The sequence below is a fragment of the Priapulus caudatus genome, unplaced genomic scaffold (assembly GCF_000485595.1).
Source record: "Priapulus caudatus unplaced genomic scaffold, Priapulus_caudatus-5.0.1 Scaffold592, whole genome shotgun sequence".
NCBI classification, from domain to species: domain Eukaryota; kingdom Metazoa; phylum Priapulida; class Priapulimorpha; order Priapulimorphida; family Priapulidae; genus Priapulus; species Priapulus caudatus.
This window is the reverse complement of record NW_014577653.1, coordinates 48,606-67,501: the sequence shown is the minus strand read 5'-3', so window position 1 is coordinate 67,501 and position 18,896 is coordinate 48,606. Positions and strand designations below refer to the sequence as shown.

General features: G+C 43.2%; 2 protein-coding genes across 3 annotated transcripts in view; one reads left to right on the top strand and one right to left on the bottom strand.

Moving 5' to 3' along the window:
• Positions 1 to 518: 518 nt before the first annotated feature.
• LOC106811926 (dihydrofolate reductase-like) lies at positions 519 to 5,947 on the bottom strand. Of its 2 annotated transcripts, none has more exons than XM_014815665.1 (6): positions 5,738 to 5,947; positions 4,036 to 4,085; positions 3,767 to 3,872; positions 3,444 to 3,570; positions 1,076 to 1,188; positions 519 to 744 (listed from the first exon to the last, which is right to left on the bottom strand). In XM_014815665.1, exons 1-6 carry the CDS (start codon positions 5,815 to 5,817, stop codon positions 660 to 662), a joined length of 561 nt encoding a protein of 186 aa, XP_014671151.1. In that variant the 5' UTR covers positions 5,818 to 5,947; the 3' UTR covers positions 519 to 659. The 2 variants fall into 2 exon arrangements, with proteins under 2 accessions (XP_014671151.1, XP_014671153.1); XM_014815667.1 differs by having other exon boundaries at positions 5,809 to 5,947.
• A 5,276-nt stretch (positions 5,948 to 11,223) lies between these two features.
• The window catches only part of LOC106811927 (cadherin-like and PC-esterase domain-containing protein 1), a 13,331-nt gene continuing 5,658 nt past the window's right edge, over positions 11,224 to 18,896 (top strand). Inside the window, exons 1-3 of the mRNA XM_014815668.1 lie at positions 11,224 to 11,347; positions 15,307 to 15,443; positions 15,776 to 15,975. Of these exons, the coding sequence (XP_014671154.1) occupies positions 15,423 to 15,443; positions 15,776 to 15,975 (221 nt within the window). The 5' untranslated portion in view covers positions 11,224 to 11,347; positions 15,307 to 15,422. The remainder of the gene's footprint in view (positions 11,348 to 15,306; positions 15,444 to 15,775; positions 15,976 to 18,896) is intronic.

Here is an 18,896-nt window from a genome sequence, read left to right as displayed (position 1 = left end):
ATGAAATCTTGTAAAACGAACCAGACGAGTGTGACACCACAGACTGTTATCTGCGTGTCTATATAATATGCTATGTAATTGCCAAAACCTACCTAATTTGCATAATTTTTTTAAATATCAAAACCCCTGTAATACGTTTTGGGGCCAGCCCTCATTCATTCACATACCAAAAATGAGCAAAATCCGTTGAACCTGAACTGACTAATGGAAATTTCCATTTTTGCCAAAAAATTGCCGTGGCTCGAAAGTAGGTCGACTGGCGTGCTCCAATATAGACCTCTCCCATAGAGCAGTAACAACTATACCCAATTTCAAACATGTGGGTCAAACGGTTCCTGAGTTATCGTTGACCGTAGCCAAATGTTGACGGAAGGACGGACAGACATACGACGGACGACGACCCATGGCAATAGCTCATCTTGACGATGTCAAGGTGAGCTAAAAATGTAAATCTTCTACCTTTTATACATTACTATGAACAAATGTATCTCATTCTCACTATATGGAATAGCTCGATGTGCGCAGACTGAAGATATTTCTTATTATGGTTAACTTATTCTATTTTTTCAATTGTAACCTCAAAATTACAACAAAAAACAAATGCTAAATGTCAAATCATTTTCCTGATCACAAGCAGGCATAATTATGGCTTCATCTGTTTAATGCTGCTGCTTCTTCTGGTACACGTGAAACTTGTAAGGAATGCCATTCTCTTCTTGAATTTCCCCTGGCACATCTGGGTCACTATAAATAAAGACATAATATAATGTGATAATTTTCAAAAGCAATGCATACATTTTTCGATCAAGTTTATTACGACAATCAAATATGACTGAAACAAACAGTTCACAAAAGATTAGCCTCACATATAACCACTTCATCAAGAGTAAAAAAAAACTATTTGTTTTTACTCACTCTGAACTTCATGTAAAGTATTAACATATATGTATACTTGTAGATAATATGCACATATCTGTATATCAATATATATAATATTAATGCCATTAACTATTAGCCCCCTAAACTATACATATTGCACGTAGAGTGATCATACTTCCATGTACATGTTGTGTACCTGATTAATTCATATTGTGATTCGTCAAACATAGGGAAGAATGTGTCACAGTCAAAGTCTTGCAGTACTCTTGTGAGGTACACTTTGTGACAATATGGGGAATCCATAGCTACCTGTAATTTATGACAGATGTCAATAATGATTATAGTCGAGATAGACAATGAATGACAGGTGAACTTTTAGACTTCCCACAATAAGCACTTAAAAATCAGAAAATTACAGAAAAATGCATCAAAAACAAATAATACATAATCATGCTATACTCTATTCTCAAAAATTAAATGGACAATGTTTATCCTTGCTGTCTATGAATATGACTATCTAACCTGCACTGTTGACGAAAAACAGAACAACTGACACCTACTAATTGTGTCATCTATAAGTATATAACCTTACTGCCAAATTCATATTAGTTTGTCCAGTTTCACTACTGGTTACTTTACAAACCAGTCTTTAGAATGTTGTTCATCAACAACCGACATGATTGAAAATTCAGTCAAAATTTTACCTAGTAACAGGCCTATAGAGGGTTCCGCAATTTTTCATATTACCCATAATGCAACGCTGCTGGCCATTAGGGTTCCAGAAACCAGTTCAGACAATGTACAAGTACATTGAGCAATGCAACTCTGCTCATTTTATTCGCCTATTAAGCAAATCCCTCACAACGCCGCTCTCCTGCGGTGTTGTCAACTGCAGCAATCGGTATCAGAGAGAGCCACACAACTTTTTTAGGCTGCCTAGCGTGATCACAACACAAGGTAAAATGACGAGAGACAAGGCGGACCACAGACGCTTGGAGCATTTTCAATAAAAAAGTAATGCGGAATAAACACAAAATGTATTTACTACCAATGTCTTAATGTTTCTCTACTCTCTCTCGCATAGTATTGCCGATAATTACCTGTAAATGCCGGTCAAATGCTCCTCTGCAACACACAGGTACACCGCACGCACAGCGCACGCCGCTACACATTTACACTTATATACATATATCGCCGGCATCCAGTAGGCAGCTGTTTGAGTGGGGTGGTGATTTCTCTTGCACGTGCAGCATACTCTACATAAAATAGCATCAAGGCAACATGTGAACAGAATTCACCAAGCCAGGCTTTACAATTACAGTGTGGTGACATGATGCCTGTTCCATTTATCTCATCGTGACCCATGCACGGATAGAGAGATGGTATAATCAGAGACTGGGAGTGCATAACACGTGCTCGGATAACGTAGATGGGACTCTCACTGTTCACATGATAGATGTAGACTGATACACCACTAACCCAACCGCAGAACAGTCGATCGTAGGCATCCAGGCTTTTGTGGTTCTGAAAGTCCTAATTGAGAGTATAAAATGGACTCGGCTAGAATGTTAGGTAGTCAATTCACGAGATCCTAATAAGTCTGTGATGGGCACAAGTTGTGGTCCTCACTCCATTCTCGTACGGGTGTCGATTCCCAATGCACGCAATTTTCACGAGATAGCATGCTTTGGCTACGTTGTCTAGTGAATCAAAGTACTTGTCCATACTACGTACACTTCAGACAGTTGGCAAATGTGCATACACCAGATGTTATAAAATGATGCGTTTGATAGAGCTCTATATGCAATAAAATCGGTGAAATTTCTGAACACTCGCGGTGTAAACAAACTCAAGTCCATGAACATATGTGTTGCGTGCAACCTCGCAACGCTAATAAGCCTGCATGCAAAGCCCTGCAAAACCTGACCTGTGTAATCTCATTGAACTCTAGCGGAGCACCCCAACACACGCTGATAAACCTGTCTGCAAAATCTGGATCCACTTACTGCTAATATCTATTGCAATAATAACACTATAGCTAATGTAAAATCAGTTGATTGTGCAGATCGGCAGATTACATAGACTGGTACTCGCTCCCACCTCTCAACGGATGGAGCCATCGAGTAACTAAGCTGAGAAATGGGAGCGAGTACCAGTCTACAGATTACACGCAACACATGTTCGCTCTTTTTGGAACAGAGATGGCCGGCGGCACAGGATTGTAGGTAATATTGCTATTTTTAGTGCAAGTCGCGGAACCCTCTATAAACAACACTGTGAACATGTGACAATACTAGTTGGAGTAGCAAAGAGATGTGTACACTATGTTCTAACGATAGCGCCGAGCTGAGCATGCATATGAAAATAAGTGGTGCAGAAATCTGTTACACCCGCTTCGGCGGTTGTGATTCAAGTTACCCACAACTAGTGATAAATGATACAAGGTAACTGTTATTCTGTTAATCATCAACTGTGCAGATTAGACTCGCATATTCTTACTTTAATTAAACATACAAATTCATTGGAAAAGATCAGCTCTATTAATGACAAAAAATATACGAAACCTTATAGACATCACTTCCACCAATAACCATAATGTTTTCCACATCCTCACATCTTGATGGAGAAGTTAACCAATGTATGGCTTCTTCAAAATCGTGTGCTAGGTGATGTGCTCCTTCAGGCCTCTCTCTGTAAATGCAGTTGGCACATGGAATAATAGACATAATTTGTGGAATTCTCATACATATAACATTCACAAATTATTGTATATAAAGAACGTAATCCAACATGTTCTGTTTCAATACACGATGTGAAGAAAAAAGGCAAAACAATTCAGTTAATGCTATGATGGTCAATTATTACTGTAAGCTTACTGTAACCTTACTGTAAGCTCCTACTCAGTACAACATTAACTCTATTTGGGAGTGGTCGGTGGGCTTTTGGGATTGAGAACCATGTCTTTCTTCCCATGATAACAGCATTCCTTTTCTCTGAAATCACAATGCAGTAAAAATCTTTATACACATTGTCATAAATAACTTTATTTTGAACTACATTCATTTTGGTAAAATTGCTTAAACTTTATTTTGAGTACAATTAGTGAAAACAATGAAAGATAAATGCGACACATTTTACAGGTGTGATAATACATACCTGAATTTTGTGTTCTTGTTGTAATTCTATTAAAGAACTTCATTTCATTCCTGTAAATTAAATATTCAGATTACAATAAGGAAATTATACCAAAATTGAAATTATTATTGAAAAAAAGTTGCATGGGTAACTCACAAACACTTTCCTTAAACTGTTACATTTTTAGGAAAAACTGAATATTTAAGAAAAGAGAGGGCAGCTTCATTTAAGGAGTGACGTGTTGCACGTTCAGATTACGACATTGAATGATATTATACCCAGTTATTAACATATTGAACAAAGATGGCTGGGTAACTACTGGCCATATGTTCCTTAAAAAAAATTATTTTGAGGAAGGACAGGTTTAACAAAAGAGAGCACAGGTTTTAGTCATGACTGTTATTTACAATAAGTCTTGTGGTACTGTTATATTCTGATAACCAGATTTACCTTTAAAACACAATGCCACTGCACACACACCACTTTGCACATGCAGATAGATAGAGAAGAGATATGTGTATATCTTTTATTCAACCATGCAAATGTAGAGCCATGCAGTTGCATGCATATCCAATCTACCCTCATAAAATATTTCTCATGACGTGTGAGTTGCAGCTGTTGGTGTCTAAATGTACCTAAGCAGCAAATAAGCCATATCGGAAAATCCCCGCCACCATATTAAGATCAGATAAGAGGAGTGATAAGTTGCCTATAGTCTTGTTTTGTCTTGTCTGGTACTGTAGTGTACTAATCGCCTGGTGTGGCTATAGACGTACAAGTTATCATGCATTGCTTTGATGTCCTAAATTTCCTTCACGTTTTCTTTAGGTCCGCTGTTAATTAAGTTTTTAAATAAAGCCACGTACATCAGCAGTCTATATATAATGATATATGATCTATATATAACATGGTTACGATAGTACCAGTCCAGGTTTTTGATCTATGAGAGAACTGTGAATTGAAATGCGATGTTACTGAAGAGAATTACTAATTTGCGTTTCTGTTTACAGAAACATTTAGAAATATGATTGTGGTCATTTGGGATATTTTGTAATGTTTGTGTTAATGCAAAAGCTAAAAACGCACGACTCCCCCACGAGCGTTTACATTAATCATGTACTTTCCTAAGGCTGAGCGCGCCTTGGCCATTTTATGCCCCCTTTTTCTATTACCTAAATAACACAGCTGGACTTTCCGATATTACTTATAAGTTATAGTTATTCTAGTACTAGTAGTAGTAGAATCGAACTGTTGGCAACATAACATTATTGTCATTAACACTAACAGTCAACACTGTGAACACTGGGCGAAGGTCAGACCTGCTGGCTGTTGTGGAGCGAAAGTGCGCGCGTGCAAAACAGTACTACTAGTACTACCAGGAGTAAGATAATATAGGATCCTATATTATCTTACTCCTGGTACTACTAGTACTACTAGTTGTCAGGTAACCCGACCAGGCTGTGTGACTAACGTCAATACACCTATTCTAACCCTAGCAATACCGTTTCTTGGAGCTAGTTGTCAGGTTGTCTTTGTGGTTTTGTCACAATGTGATTTTGTCAGTTTGTTCTGTTTACAATACATTTACAGTACAATTTACAGCTACAAGTTGAAGTGCGTGCGTGCGTTGGTTTTATTGGGACCCATGTTCTCTATCCTTGGCCTGGCTTAGGCCCTCACGCCAGGTACTGAGGTAGGCCCTACGCGTGGAAAACGAGCTTACTTCAGTCTCCATGGAAGATCTCCTTTATAGCCTATTCCCATAGAGTTGCAGGCTGCAGCGACTAAACTTACTTTCGCCATGTCATTCGCATACACTAAATATTAAGAGATAGCCGAGAACGTGCAAAAAACGTGACTCTGATTTTACACTGCTAAACTGCTGATCTGCCGCCTTCAAGTTCAACCAGCAAATCTGGTTAATCTGCGCTTGTCTGTGACGTAGTTCCGGATAATTTCGGCCACGTGACACGTGGGTGCCGGTTTGTGTCATTGATTGCCACCAGAGCACAGGCACTATGGCATATGGCGATATGGCATGTATTTTGTTTCATAATTCTATTTTTTGTTTTATGGTTGATTTTATCACATATAACATTCACGGATCGAATGCTTCGATTCACGGATCAAATGATTCGATTCACGGATCGAATGCTTTGATTCACGGATCGAATAATGCGATCCGTGAATCGAAATAGAGGAAGAGGGACGAGGTATATGAGGAGGGGAGAAGGTGGTACAATAGGAAGGAGAGAAGGTAGAGGACGAGAGAAGGTAGTGGGGAGGAGGAGGGGTGGAGGTAGAAGAGGTAGAGGACGAGGGAAAAGGTAGTGGAGGAGGAGGAGGGAGAGAAGGGGAAGAGGTAAAAAAGAGGGACAGGAAGGAGGTAGAAAAGTGGTACAGGAAGGAGGTCGAGGAGGAGGAGGGGGAGGAGGTAGAGAGGGAGGTGAAGGGGAGAAGGGGTGGAGGTAGAAGAGGTAGAGGACGAGGGAAAAAGTAGTGGAGGAGGAAGAGGGGGAGAAGGGGAGGAGGTAGAAAAGGAAGACAGGAAGGAGGTTGAAAAAGGGTACAGGAAGGAGGTCGAGGAGGAGGGTAGAAGGTGGTGGAGAAGAGGTAGAGAAGGGAGGAGGTAGAGGGGGAAGGAGGAGGGGAGAAGGGATGGAAGAAGAGGTAGAGGACGAGGGAAAGGGTAGTGGAGGAGGAGAAGGGGAGGAAGTAGAGGTAGAGGGAGCGATCAAGGCGTCTTGTGCTCACCGGCCGGCCTGCAGAAGGGGAGGAGGTAGAAAAGGGGGACAGGAAGGAAGTTGAAAAGAGGTACAGGAAGGAGGTCGAGGAAGAGGGTAGAAGGTGGTCGAGGAGGAGGGTAGAAGGTGGTCGAGGAAGAGAGTAGGTAATGGGGAAGGAGGTAGAGGAGGGAAGAGGTCGAGGGGGAGGGGTAGAAGAGGTAGAGGACGAGGGAAAAGGTAGTGGAGGAGGAGGAGGGAAAAAGGGGAGGAGGGAAAAAAAGGGGGACAGGAAGGAGGTAGAAAAGGGGTACAGGAAGGAGGTCGAGGAGGAGGGTAGAAGGTGGTCGAGGAGAAGGGTAGAAGGTGGTGGGGGAGGAGGGGGAGGAGGTAGAGGAGGGAAGAGGTCGAGGGGGGAGGGGTAGAAGAGGTAGAGGACGAGGGAAAAGGTAGTGGAGAAGGAGGAGGGAAAAAGGGGAGGAGGGAAAAAAGGGGGACAGGAAGGAGGTAGAAAAGGGGTACAGGAAGGAGGTCGAGGAAGAAGGTAGAAGGTGGGGGGAGGAGGGGGAGGAGGTAGAAGAGGGAGGAGGTAGAGGGGGAGAATATGGTAGAGGGGAGGGGGAGTTGGAAAATAGGGGAGAGAGGATGTAGTGGAGGGGAGAAGGTAGAAGAGGGAAGAGGTCGAAGATGGTGGGAGAAGGTGGAGGAGGTAGAGGAGAGAAAGAAGGTAGAACAGGGAGTAGGTAGAGGATGGTGGGAGAAGACGGAAGAGGTAGAGGAGGGGGAGAAAGTAGCGGAGAAGGAGGGGAGGAGGAGGGTAGAAGGTGGTAGGCGATGAGGTAGAGGAGGGAGGAGGTAGAGGGGGAGAATGTGGTGGAGGGGAGGGGGAGTTGGGAGTTAGGGGAGAGAGGAGGTAGTGGTGGGGGAGAAGGTAGAAGAGGGAGGAAGTCGAGGATGGTGGGAGAAGGTGGAGGAGGTAGAGGAGAGGGAGAAGGTAGAAGAGGGAGTAGGTAGAGGATGGTGGGGGAAGACGGAGGGGGTAGAGGAGGACGAGGAGTGGGGAGATAGGGGAGAGAGGAGACAGAGGAAGGGGAGAAGGTAGAAGAAGAGGGAGGATGTAGAGGATGGTGGGAGAGGGTGGAGGAGGTAGAAGAGAGTGGGAGAATGTGAAGGAAGTAGAGGAGGGGGAGAAGCTGGTGGAGAAAAAGGGGGAGGAGGTGGTGAAGAAGGAGAAGGGAATGAAGGGGAAGGAGGTAGAGGAAGGGGTGGAAGAGGAGGAGGGGGAGGAGGTGGCGAAGGAGGAGGGGGAGAAGGTGGTGAGCTTGCAGAATGCACAATATATTGTAAGCGGGCAAATCCCACACGCCAGGGAAGTGATGGCGATGCGGGAACGCAACCGGTGTCAAGGGGAATGTAAAAAACAGAGACGGGAAGGTCGGCGGTCGGGCCTGAGATCAAAGTGAGCCGTGGCTCGGGACAGAGCCGGCCAGCCGGAAAGCACGTAATTCCGTGAATCGAAGCATTCAATCTGTGAATCGAATCATTCGATCCGTGAATCGAATAATTCGATCCGTGAATCAAATCATTCGATTCGTAAATCGAAGCATTCGATCCGTGAATCGAAGCATTCGATCCGTGAATCGAATCATCGGCATGTTTGATCATCACTTCCAGCACCAGGGTGCGCTGCTCTGTGCCCACTTTCTCATCTACGGGACTTCAGGCTACGGCGTCCTTTTTTTATCGCATTATTTTCGCAGCCTTCTTATTTGCTAGCTTTCCGTGCCATAGGATTAGCTCCAGGCATCCTGCAAGGTGACGTACTACGGCTGAGCTATTGTGACGTCACTGCACATTGTGGACATAGAAGCCGCGTTCACACGGAGCAACAAATTCGGTAGTTAGTGTTTACACGAAGCTAAAATGCGCGGGCCAACAAATACGAAATCTAAATAGATTCCGTAGGCCTATTTGTTGAAATACGCGGCTTCCCAGATGCCGATATGTATGTATATATTGGTCCTGTGTGCCAAATTTCATGACAATCGGGTAAAAACTGCAGAAGTTACAGGTTCTAGAATATTTCGACAACAAATTCTGTTACTATGGCAACGATGACTCCGCCCACACCAAAAACTATTGGCGTCTTTGCTTTACGATAACGCACCTTCATGCGAAATTTGAAGATGATCCGAGAAGAACTGCAGCCGGTAGAGCGCTCACAAGGAAATATCTGCGGCGGCGGTGGCGGCGGCGGCGGCGGCGGCGCGACGAGGCCAAATCCATAGTATCCCCCCGAACTCGTTCGGGGATACAATTAAATTATATAATATATATGTAGCTTATTTATTAGTTTAAGAGCTAGAGAAGCTAAGAGCTTTACTAAGAGCTAGAGAATTTTCTCTGCTCGCTCTCCAATGCAATAATATTCGATTTTCAAACAAGAACAACGACGAGAATTAGCAGACACGCGGAAAGCTATAGTCTAGACTGCGGTTTAGACACAAATATATACCTAAATAAAAGTCGGAAGTTCGCCTTCCCTGACTGTCTGATATCATTTATTTCAACGCCATATAGGCCTACCTGAAATCACAATTAAAACATCGTAATTAATATTATAGTAGGATAGTAGGATAGGCGCATAATATGTATCATGGTGCAAAGTGAAGACCAGTGACAGTGTGCTAGCCCATCAACAAAATGTAGATCATGCGTCATATCAAGTTTTTAGTAACGTTACTAGAAATTATTATTTTTGCTTTTGGTAATTTTGCTAAAATAACTCTACAAACTCCACTATGAACAATGACAACGTTGAAATAAGTACTACTTACGCGGCCCACGATGTTTTCATGGCTTTCACTCTGGTTGTGTTAATTCTGTTGATATTTAACGTCTAATGCGACGACGACAAAATACGTGTCGTGTTTACTATCGGACAAATATCGAAGTGTATGGAACTGCCTACAGCCTACTGTTCTCTGTAGCGTTCTCTGTGACGTCATATTTGTAGTCGTGATTTCAACGATTGTCTTTTTACCATTGACATTGTACAACCTCATTCGGCCATGCATTTTGGGTGCAAGAACTGGGGCAGAAAAACATTATATATAACTGTGTGAAATGTACCGATGTAACATCATGATTGGGTGATTTTATATACATCTAGCTACTATAGATACCAATTACTCTGCGAATATCCATATAGGGGCCTACAGTGTACGCCCAACTGCACTAGCTATAGCCTGCGTCCCTATAGCTAGTAGCGTTTCATAACATATGCTACAACTATGCTTCAATAGGTAGAATTTAATTGATGAAATTTATTCAAAGTTTAATGCGCGTGAAAATTAACATCTAAGAGTATCTTATTTCATCCGTCATTCACAAGGCTACGCTCTCCCGGAGCATGTTTAATTGATGCGCAAGTGTATAATTATATGCGTGTGTGTGTGTGTGTGTGTGTGTGTGTGTGTGTGTGTGTGTGTGTGTGTGTGGGTGCGTGCGTGTGCGTGCGCGTGCGCGTGAGCGTGCGCGTGTGCGTGCGCGTGTGCGTGTGAGCGAGCGAGAGAAAAGAGAAAAACGACAGCGAGAGAGATAGAAAGAGAAGATCGCAGCGAGAGAGAGAGAGAGAGAGAGAGAGAGAGAGAGAGAGAGAGAGAGAGAGAGAGCGAGAGATGAAGGGTGAAGGGAGCGAGCGAGAGGAAAGAGAAAAACGACAGCGAGAGAGATAGAAAGAGAAGATCACAGCAAGAGAGATCGAAGAGGGTTTCACCTAGGCCGCACGGCAAGCTATGACACAGACTTTAACAAACCTAGACTGTGGGAATAGTAAGAGAGGTTTGGCTAGCTGGGCGCAATCGTTCAAAAGGAAAAAAAGCTTCGAAAGGTGACATACAATATTTCATATATTCCCTGAAGACTGGTCAGGTGCCTTTTGACTCACTGTGTACATATCATTTCTACGTATTATTGTTTATATATTATTATTGATATTCCCGGGTTTCGATATTAATTCAAAGAAGACTACTGCAGATTTGCGGCCATTACCGTGAAATTGTGCGAATTTTCATACATTCATATCTCGTATTTTACAAACTTATGGCGTTCACTAATTATCCATTTAGCATAGACGACTTCTGTGACTAGACCTTGCTACCTAACTTAATAGAATTGTGTCAGATCAATAAAATCCTCTCGAATGAATGTCTGAAACTATGAAATATGAAATCCAAAGTTATCAGAGAAAATGTAGAAATTAACACTTCAGGGGCAAGGCATATTTTCCGTAACAGTGAAGTTGTTACTAGCAACCATTTGGCCTATACTAGTCATGCGAGCCTCTTCCACTTATATTCGACCGGGTGTAGGCCTGTCGGGGGGGGGGGGTATTAGGCTGGTTGTCGACTGCATGGTGGCCGATTCGTCTATAATCACAGATGATACGTGTTTAGTTTGTTTTTTGTTTGTAACGTCACAGGATTGTTCCTTGGTTTTTGATCCATCACGGGAATGCGGGCTACATCCGCTAGGTGCTGCCACCAGTTTATCAGCTCTCAGCATTGCCAGGAGAACGCTTCCACAGTGCATCACCGGAAATGAGTTGGGTATGAAACGCGCTGATGGTGCGCTAAATGAGGCGTGTTCTGCCTCGCACCGCTGGACACCCCCAAGTTGTATAACATGCAGAGCATACTCTGCTACATTTTCATTCGTGGCTTCTATCCGGGGGAGGGAGGATTGCGTGGAGGCGCATTTGATATCTGAACAATCCGATTATATGTTTCTATAACATTTGCGCCGCAAAAACGCCCGCGCATGTCATACTTCCTGAATACGTGTGCAAACATTGTCTATACACTTGGGCAATTTTTTCTAAATTACTGAGTCGCCAAATACTCCAAAGTAAATACACATCTGATCATCTACGCATTTATCTAGCTCTGTGTCTGTCGGCGTGACTGTCATTTTAGTTCCAACAACATCACGTATTCATGATTGCGCCTTTTGAGCGGTTAGTTCTTAACAAAACCTGTTCCCAACGCAGTCGTCGTTAGCCAAACGCAAATATTCATCTAGATCAGTGGTTCCCAACCTTTTGGACTCCCCGTACCCAGGGGCGGATCCAGGGCTGAAGCTAGACAGTATTTTTTCAGATTTTAAGGGCACATCCCCCAAAAAGGGCACACCTCCCCACAGCTAGTGGGCGCCGTTGGGCGCGGAAGCACATGGCGAGGGGTCTGGGGGGCCTCCCCCAGGAAATTTTAAAATTTCAAGGGTCCCTGGTCACAAAAATGAGCACCATTTGAGCATACATTCAGTCAAGCAGCAATAGCTAAAAACCATAATATGGAATTTTATTTCTGCTTCATTTTGCCTGCGCTTTGCATACCAGCAATTAATGCAGAATGATTCAAGCACTTCCCTTCTTTTTCAGATATCAAAGCTAGTTTTGCTACCATGTAAAATTTTGATTTCCTTAGTCAATGAATCAGAAGAAAAAGAAAACAAATAAAGAATATAGCCAAATTCCATCAAATTGTTTTCTGTATTTTTTAGCGCAAACTTTTGAAGGGCACTTTGAAATCTAGACCGTATTTCCCAATACGGCAAATACGGTCTGAATCCGCCCCTGGTACCCCTAATTTTTTACGCTATTTCCTGGTACCCCTTCGCCCACCATAAGCAAAATGAAGAACCAACACTGATGTATTGTCATGAATATTTTGACATCATGTTTATGTTTTATTAATGCAGTCACACGGCGAATTTTTCCAATCAAGCGCACTGTGCACTAAACGACAGTTCAATGAGAAGGCTGCTGCTGTATGGCAGAAACTAACTGTTTGAACCGCGGTTCAGTTTTTGACAGACTGACTCTCATGTCTCCGCGGATGTCAAGGCGGTTACGGGCTTTTGTCTTGATTGTAACCATCGTTGAAAAACCTGCTTCACACAGGTAGCTGGTTACAAACGTAACTAGAACGGAAATAGCTTCTGGAGCCATAGCCGGGTAGGCCTCGCGTATCTCCTGACTGCACCAAAATTCAGTTACTGACGTTGTTTCTAGGAGGCGCTTGAGTGGCTGTTTAGGAATAATGTCGATGAGGTCCTCTTTGAACACATTCTGATCATCAATAGAGTCCAAATCGCAGAGGAACGGATTTCAGATCCAATTTCGGACAGCGCGGATTGCCTTTCGACGGGATCTCGAAAATATCCATCGAATGAATTGGCCAGACTTTCAAGGTAGCTACTGATTGATGAGGATACGGAATCTGATAGCTGTCCATCGTCCATTTCCGCCAAACAGCTGTCTAGAGTTGGGAAACTGGCATCGTTTTCTCTGGCTGCACGTCGTTTCCAAAGCTGTAGTTTTTGTTTGAAGCTCGCTATCTTCTCTTGCGCGTCGATGAGTGTAACTTGACGGCCTTGAAGCGAAGTATTGAGCTCATTGAGCAATGTGAATACGTCAGACATATAGACCAGTGAGGTAATGAAGTATCGCTCAATTTTTCATGCAGCGTATTACCTTTGTCGCGCAAAAACAATTCAATTTCTTTTCTAAGTTCGTATAGGGGGCCTACTCTTGTGAAGACACGTCTCCGGGATAACCATCGCACCTCAGTGTTATAGAGCAGAACTTCGTGCTCGCTCCCCATCTCTTTGCAAAAGGCTAGGAATAGTCTGTGGTTCGAAGCTCGACTACGTATGAAATTCACAACCGAGACTACGTTCGTCATAATGCCCTTGAAATCCTGTGGTAGACTTTTGGATGCAAGGACATGGCGGTATAAGACACAGTGGGTAACGGTTACGTCCGGTACCAACCTTTTGACCAACGCACAAAATCCCGACTTATTGCCAAGCATCGCTGGCGCACCGTCAATGCACATAGATCCCAGCTTATCCATTGGAATATTGTGCTTGTCCATGAATGTGGTAACCAGATCCAGAACATCCGTTGCTTTTGTGGTGGTTTTCTGGCTACATTGAGCGCAGTCTGTAGACACGTCCAATTGCATACTTATTTTGTATAGACTGGCTTTGATTTCCGAAACGAGTATGTCGTCCGCTATGTCATTGATGCGGCGTTTGATGACATTATCCGACAGTGGGATGGTTTCAAGAGCTTTGCGATGCTGCTCGCCGCACATGAGTTGGACCATTTCCAGGGTGCATGGCTTGATAAGGGTTTCCCCGATTGTGTGAGGTTTTTTCACTTTGGCTATTCGATAGGCCACACGATAAGACGAATTAAGGGCTGGCTTTTGGGTTGGCACGAACCCGTGGCCCGTCGTTAGCTTACCAGCAATCGCGAATCTGGCCTTCTTCTGACAAAACTGATCAGCCGAATCATTGACGCGAAGAGGGTGGTCGGTCTGGAGATGCGACTTCATTCTTGTCGGCTTTATATAATCATTACAAAATGTTTTTCCACACAAGAAACATTGCGGCTTCTCAACACCATCACTACCAGTTATACATGTAAATCCTAGCTTGACATAATCATCATTGTATTTACGCTTTTTAGGCGGCATTGTGCTCCAAACTGAATGATAATCCGAGAGCGCTCAGTACTCAATCAGACCACTTAGATCGATCCGTATCCAAGACAGGAAGACGCTCACCATATGCTCCGTGCGCTTCAATGAGGTTTCATATAATCAGTGACTGTCCGGGAAAACGGACCATGTGCCTGAATCACCCGCTGATTATTATATAGCACTACTTTTTAAAAATTGTCTAAGAGGCCTTCTAGGTACCCCCTGTGGTGTTCGCTGGTACACCCAGGGGGTACTAGTACCCCCGGTTGGGAACCAGGGATCTAGATGATCTTGCGAGATCAGATCTTTATCGATATCTATCTAGATTTATCTTGAGATGGGCATGATTTACGGGTTTAATGCCCCGGACCCCCCTAGCAAGGCGTGCCTTCGGCACGCTGGGGTGTGTAGGCCAATCACCTCAGGTAAACCCCCCCTTAGTTAAAACCTAGATCCGCCCTTGAGATCTGATGTAATGTAGACGTGAATGTACCTCACGTAATACACGAATCAGTTAGAACCACGTTAGAAATAATTGCGAGACAATATATTCCACTACTGAACGTCCTATAATGTCATAAACCCGTAAACTATATAACTCATGGGCTGTTCATAATTCCGATCCTGTTATGACTACTGTACACGAACTACTGCACACTGTTATCGTTATGTTCATTACGCTTTTGCCAGGTGCTATATATTGCACTGTCGCGCACTGTTTAATGCCTAATTATAATATTAGGCAAACAGCTAATTAAAGTATCCTTATCGATGATCAAGTATCAATGTCCTGAAGGCAGTTGAATAGTTTCCGCAGTCAAAATAACGCCAGCCTACCGTTATTATGGTTAGCGTTAGGGTTAGTGTTGGGGTTAAGCTTAGGCTTATAATTATCAGAAGTAGATAATAGGGGAAATTCCCTATTATCTACTTCTGTAACTATATAACTGCACGCTGACTGGTCGTCATTATGTGAACGTTATCCACCAGTCACGTATGTGACCTTGTTGCCTACGCAGGTCGTTGGGTGATTCCATGCTCGTCCTGCACCGACAAAAAGAAATGTTCGTGGAAGGACGCGCAGTGGCAACCTGTAAACTGTCGGAGCAGTTCTCTCTCAGACGTAGCCGTTAGAATGTGCTTGGCAGGGAGGAAGGTATTTCGATCACCTCTCACTGCGAAAACATCTTCATCTCTGTTGAAATTTATCTTTTGTGTTCGGTGTCACTGAAACTATAACGATCTTCAAATTCTTCAAATAAACTTCGATCCCCCGCCCAAAAGAAGTTATGGATGTTGAGCGTTTGCGGATACGAAATTAATGCACAATAATTAACATTGTATCATATATAACCTAGACGGCCGCGTGCAACTGTTGGACATGGTGCTAGTGTTTAGCCAGCTACTGTGCGCAGATTTCTAGATGAGCTTCGCCTGTCTCAGAACTATCGAACAAGATTAAACAGTCACAAATATTTTACACCTTAGGTGCTCGTATTTGGCGACTCCACTATGGGAGGAGTCGCCCGTTATATTCAGGAGCGGCTGATCAGAACCCGGACGAAATTCACCACGGACCCTGAAGTTATCGTGCAGGGCTACATCGACCATCATTGGACGCTAGATGACGCTGGCAGTCCGCACGAGCTCGAAAAGGCACAGAACGCATTTGACACGCTTCTAAGAAGGTCCGATGATAATTCTAGGCATCAGTTGCTAATAATCGATCTTAGTTACACTGGAAAGCGGTGCCTTTAAACCGATATAAACTCGATGTTTATATAATGTGCATGGCTTATCTAATTAACAATAACTTGAACATCTGTCTCATCAACGTCTCATGGATGGCAATAAAAAATAATTCATAAATATGGACGACGCAAAGTGGCCGCTTCTACAGTAGTATGTGTCGATATGTGCACGGCAGATGCAGAAATTTAAGTGGCGTTCAAAATGTATACGAAGTGATTTGCAATTGGTTTGGTATGGGCTAATCATGTTTTCACTGTCCTGTGTTGATTGGTTAGCTATTATAAAAGTGTGACTGTGATGTTGATTATTTCGTGTGATCTTTGTAGTCACTGCACACAATTAGGAGAGACACGAAAGACTGTGTGGTACGATAGAAAAATGTCTAGACGTGGTTTACAGAACGTGCTTTATTACACTCTAGGCCAGTACAGTGTTATAATGCCCTTACGTGTCCTTGCCGCTCCCCTTTTACATTCGGCGTTTTTCAATCCTTGGCCAACAATGTAGAGCCATCTATAACCTCTAGACAAGTGAGAGGTTTCGTGTCCCGTGACTCCGCCGATAACAACTATCGTTTCGTAATATTCTTATGATACTTAATATGTTATGCACCTATTACCCCGCCCCCCACCCACCCCATCCCCACCCCACCCCACCCCGCACCCGCGCAGCATGCCCCACCCCACCCTACCCATTAGCTCTTTATTCAGCCCTTAGATATGCCATGGCGTTCAGCCACCATCGACGTAACATGGCCACCAGGAGTGCATAATATAGGTTCTCCTAAAGAATCCATATTAATATCCGCGGCAAACTACCGCTAAAAAAGCATAGTGAGAGAACCCACAGTCGACTAGAGAGCGCACGAGGAGAGAGACTGTGAGAGAGAAAGAGAGAAAGAGACAGAGAGAGAGAGAGATGAGAGAGACGAGAGAGAGAGGAGAGTGAGAGAAGAGTAGAGAGAGAGAGAGAGAGAGGAGAGAGAGAGAGAGAGGAGAGAGAGTAGAGAGAGGAGAGAGAGAGAGAAGGAGAGAGAGAGAGAGAGAGAGAGAGAGAGAGAGAGAAGAAGAGAGAGAGAGAAAGAGACTGATGTCGTGTAATCAATGTGGCTATGTTTAGCCTTGATTATATAGGCTAAGCAGCCTTGCTTGCGGGGCGCCGCTGAGATAGAATGCATAATACAGGTTTAGGAATAACGATGTATTTATTTATGTGGAATATGAATAATATTTACATGCTTAGTTTTAGATAATTCAAATATACATGCTCTGTTAGGCGAAGATGTTATACAAATTTGATTGTCGTTTATCTTTACTTGTACTACTTTAGCCGAGCTCGAAGTGCAAGGTTATGCGTGCTATAAAAAGCCGTTATCGTGTATATATTTTCCTACGGCACTGAGCGATGAATAGAATGTGTGGTTTGTTATTATTAAAGTTCATTTCTTTGGCCTCATGATCACTCTGTGATTTTTTGAAAGAGTAGAGTTTTTAATTACTAAAGTGTAAACAAGAAAATAACCGCGTTGTCAGAGAACAAAATTAGTACTATACAATAGTCGAAAGTGCTATCTTAGCATTAACATTAGCATTAACTTTACGATGTTACTGACAAGGCCGCCCGGATCAAGATACGAGAATGGGATGATATGACGACACTGGATCAATGGGGTTTTACATAACACACCGACACTCGCATTAGTTTGTGATTACGACAATTTACGGCTTCAGTTTAAACGTAAGAAAACGGCCAAGAAAAATTATCTTGGCAGTCAAGGCGCTACCGACGTCGCAGCCCCTTTTTCGTGTCGCATATCTGGGAATCGGTGGCGGGGCCGAGCTGGCGAGAAAGTGAAGGATGTAGAATCAGATTTTACCAATGCACACGTGCCGTCGGCCCGCCCGCGACTAGTTTGAACGAATGAGAACGCCCGAAGACAATTCTCTTGCAGTCACAGTGACCGAGCGCACAGGCGCCATCTGCAGCAGTAAATAAATATCGGCATAGTGGAGTACCAGGGCGTGATGCTTGCGATCAAAGTGAATACTATTGAATGGATTTTACCAAGCGCATGTCTGTCAGCCTGCCTGGCTCCAGTTTGACCGTGTAAGAACGGCCGAAGAAGATTTATCTTGTCCTATACGCGACGGACGCTCTGGCTCGCACGATCTGTTACCGAGCGCGTTATTGCGCTCATCTCATGCAAGTATTCCTCCTAAACATGTACAATATAACCACAACCAATAAGGAAAGATTACCTACAAGTGCTAACCTTCTAAGTGTATATGATTAGTTATTACACGTCACCGCTATTGCTGCTGAAATTATCGTGGTATTAGTGTATAACTGCCAGCAGTAAGGCCAAAATAGTGCTTTAGCAATTGTTAGTTGCCGCGTTCTATTAAGTGAATTTCACTGTATTACTGCTATCAACGCCGGTGTTGCTTACTACCTGTTTCCATATAGGGGTGCATGGGCCTCGATGGGCAACGCGGCGGACCACAGAGCCGTATTATAGAGATCTCTATATACGGCTCTGGGCGACCCGAAGCGCTAAGCGGCCATTCGTCATTGAATATTGCTGCAGGAATATTAGCTATGAATATATGGATGTGTGGTGGATTCATGCGGCAAAATTGGAAATTGTAAGCGATTTTTCGAAATTAAAGCGAAATTTCCCAATGCACAGCATCTTTCGCGCGGTCATTTACATTTTTATTATTATCGTATAATATATACAAATGTAAATATACTACATGCATGCATAATAATAATTATATACATGTTCATATATATAATATATAGTATATATATATATATATATATATACATCATATATATATAATGCACTTATCTA

Coding starts and splice junctions, on each gene's coding strand:
- LOC106811926 (XM_014815665.1), bottom strand. CDS start 5,817: ATGGCGAAAGTAAGTTTAGTCGCTGCAGCCTGCAACTCTATGGGAATA. Junction 4,086..5,737: donor GATCTTCCATGGAGACTGAA/GTAAGCTCGTTT, acceptor TTTAATTTACAG/GAATGAAATGAAGTTCTTTA. Junction 3,571..3,766: donor GTACTGAGTAGGAGCTTACA/GTAAGGTTACAG, acceptor CTGCATTTACAG/AGAGAGGCCTGAAGGAGCAC.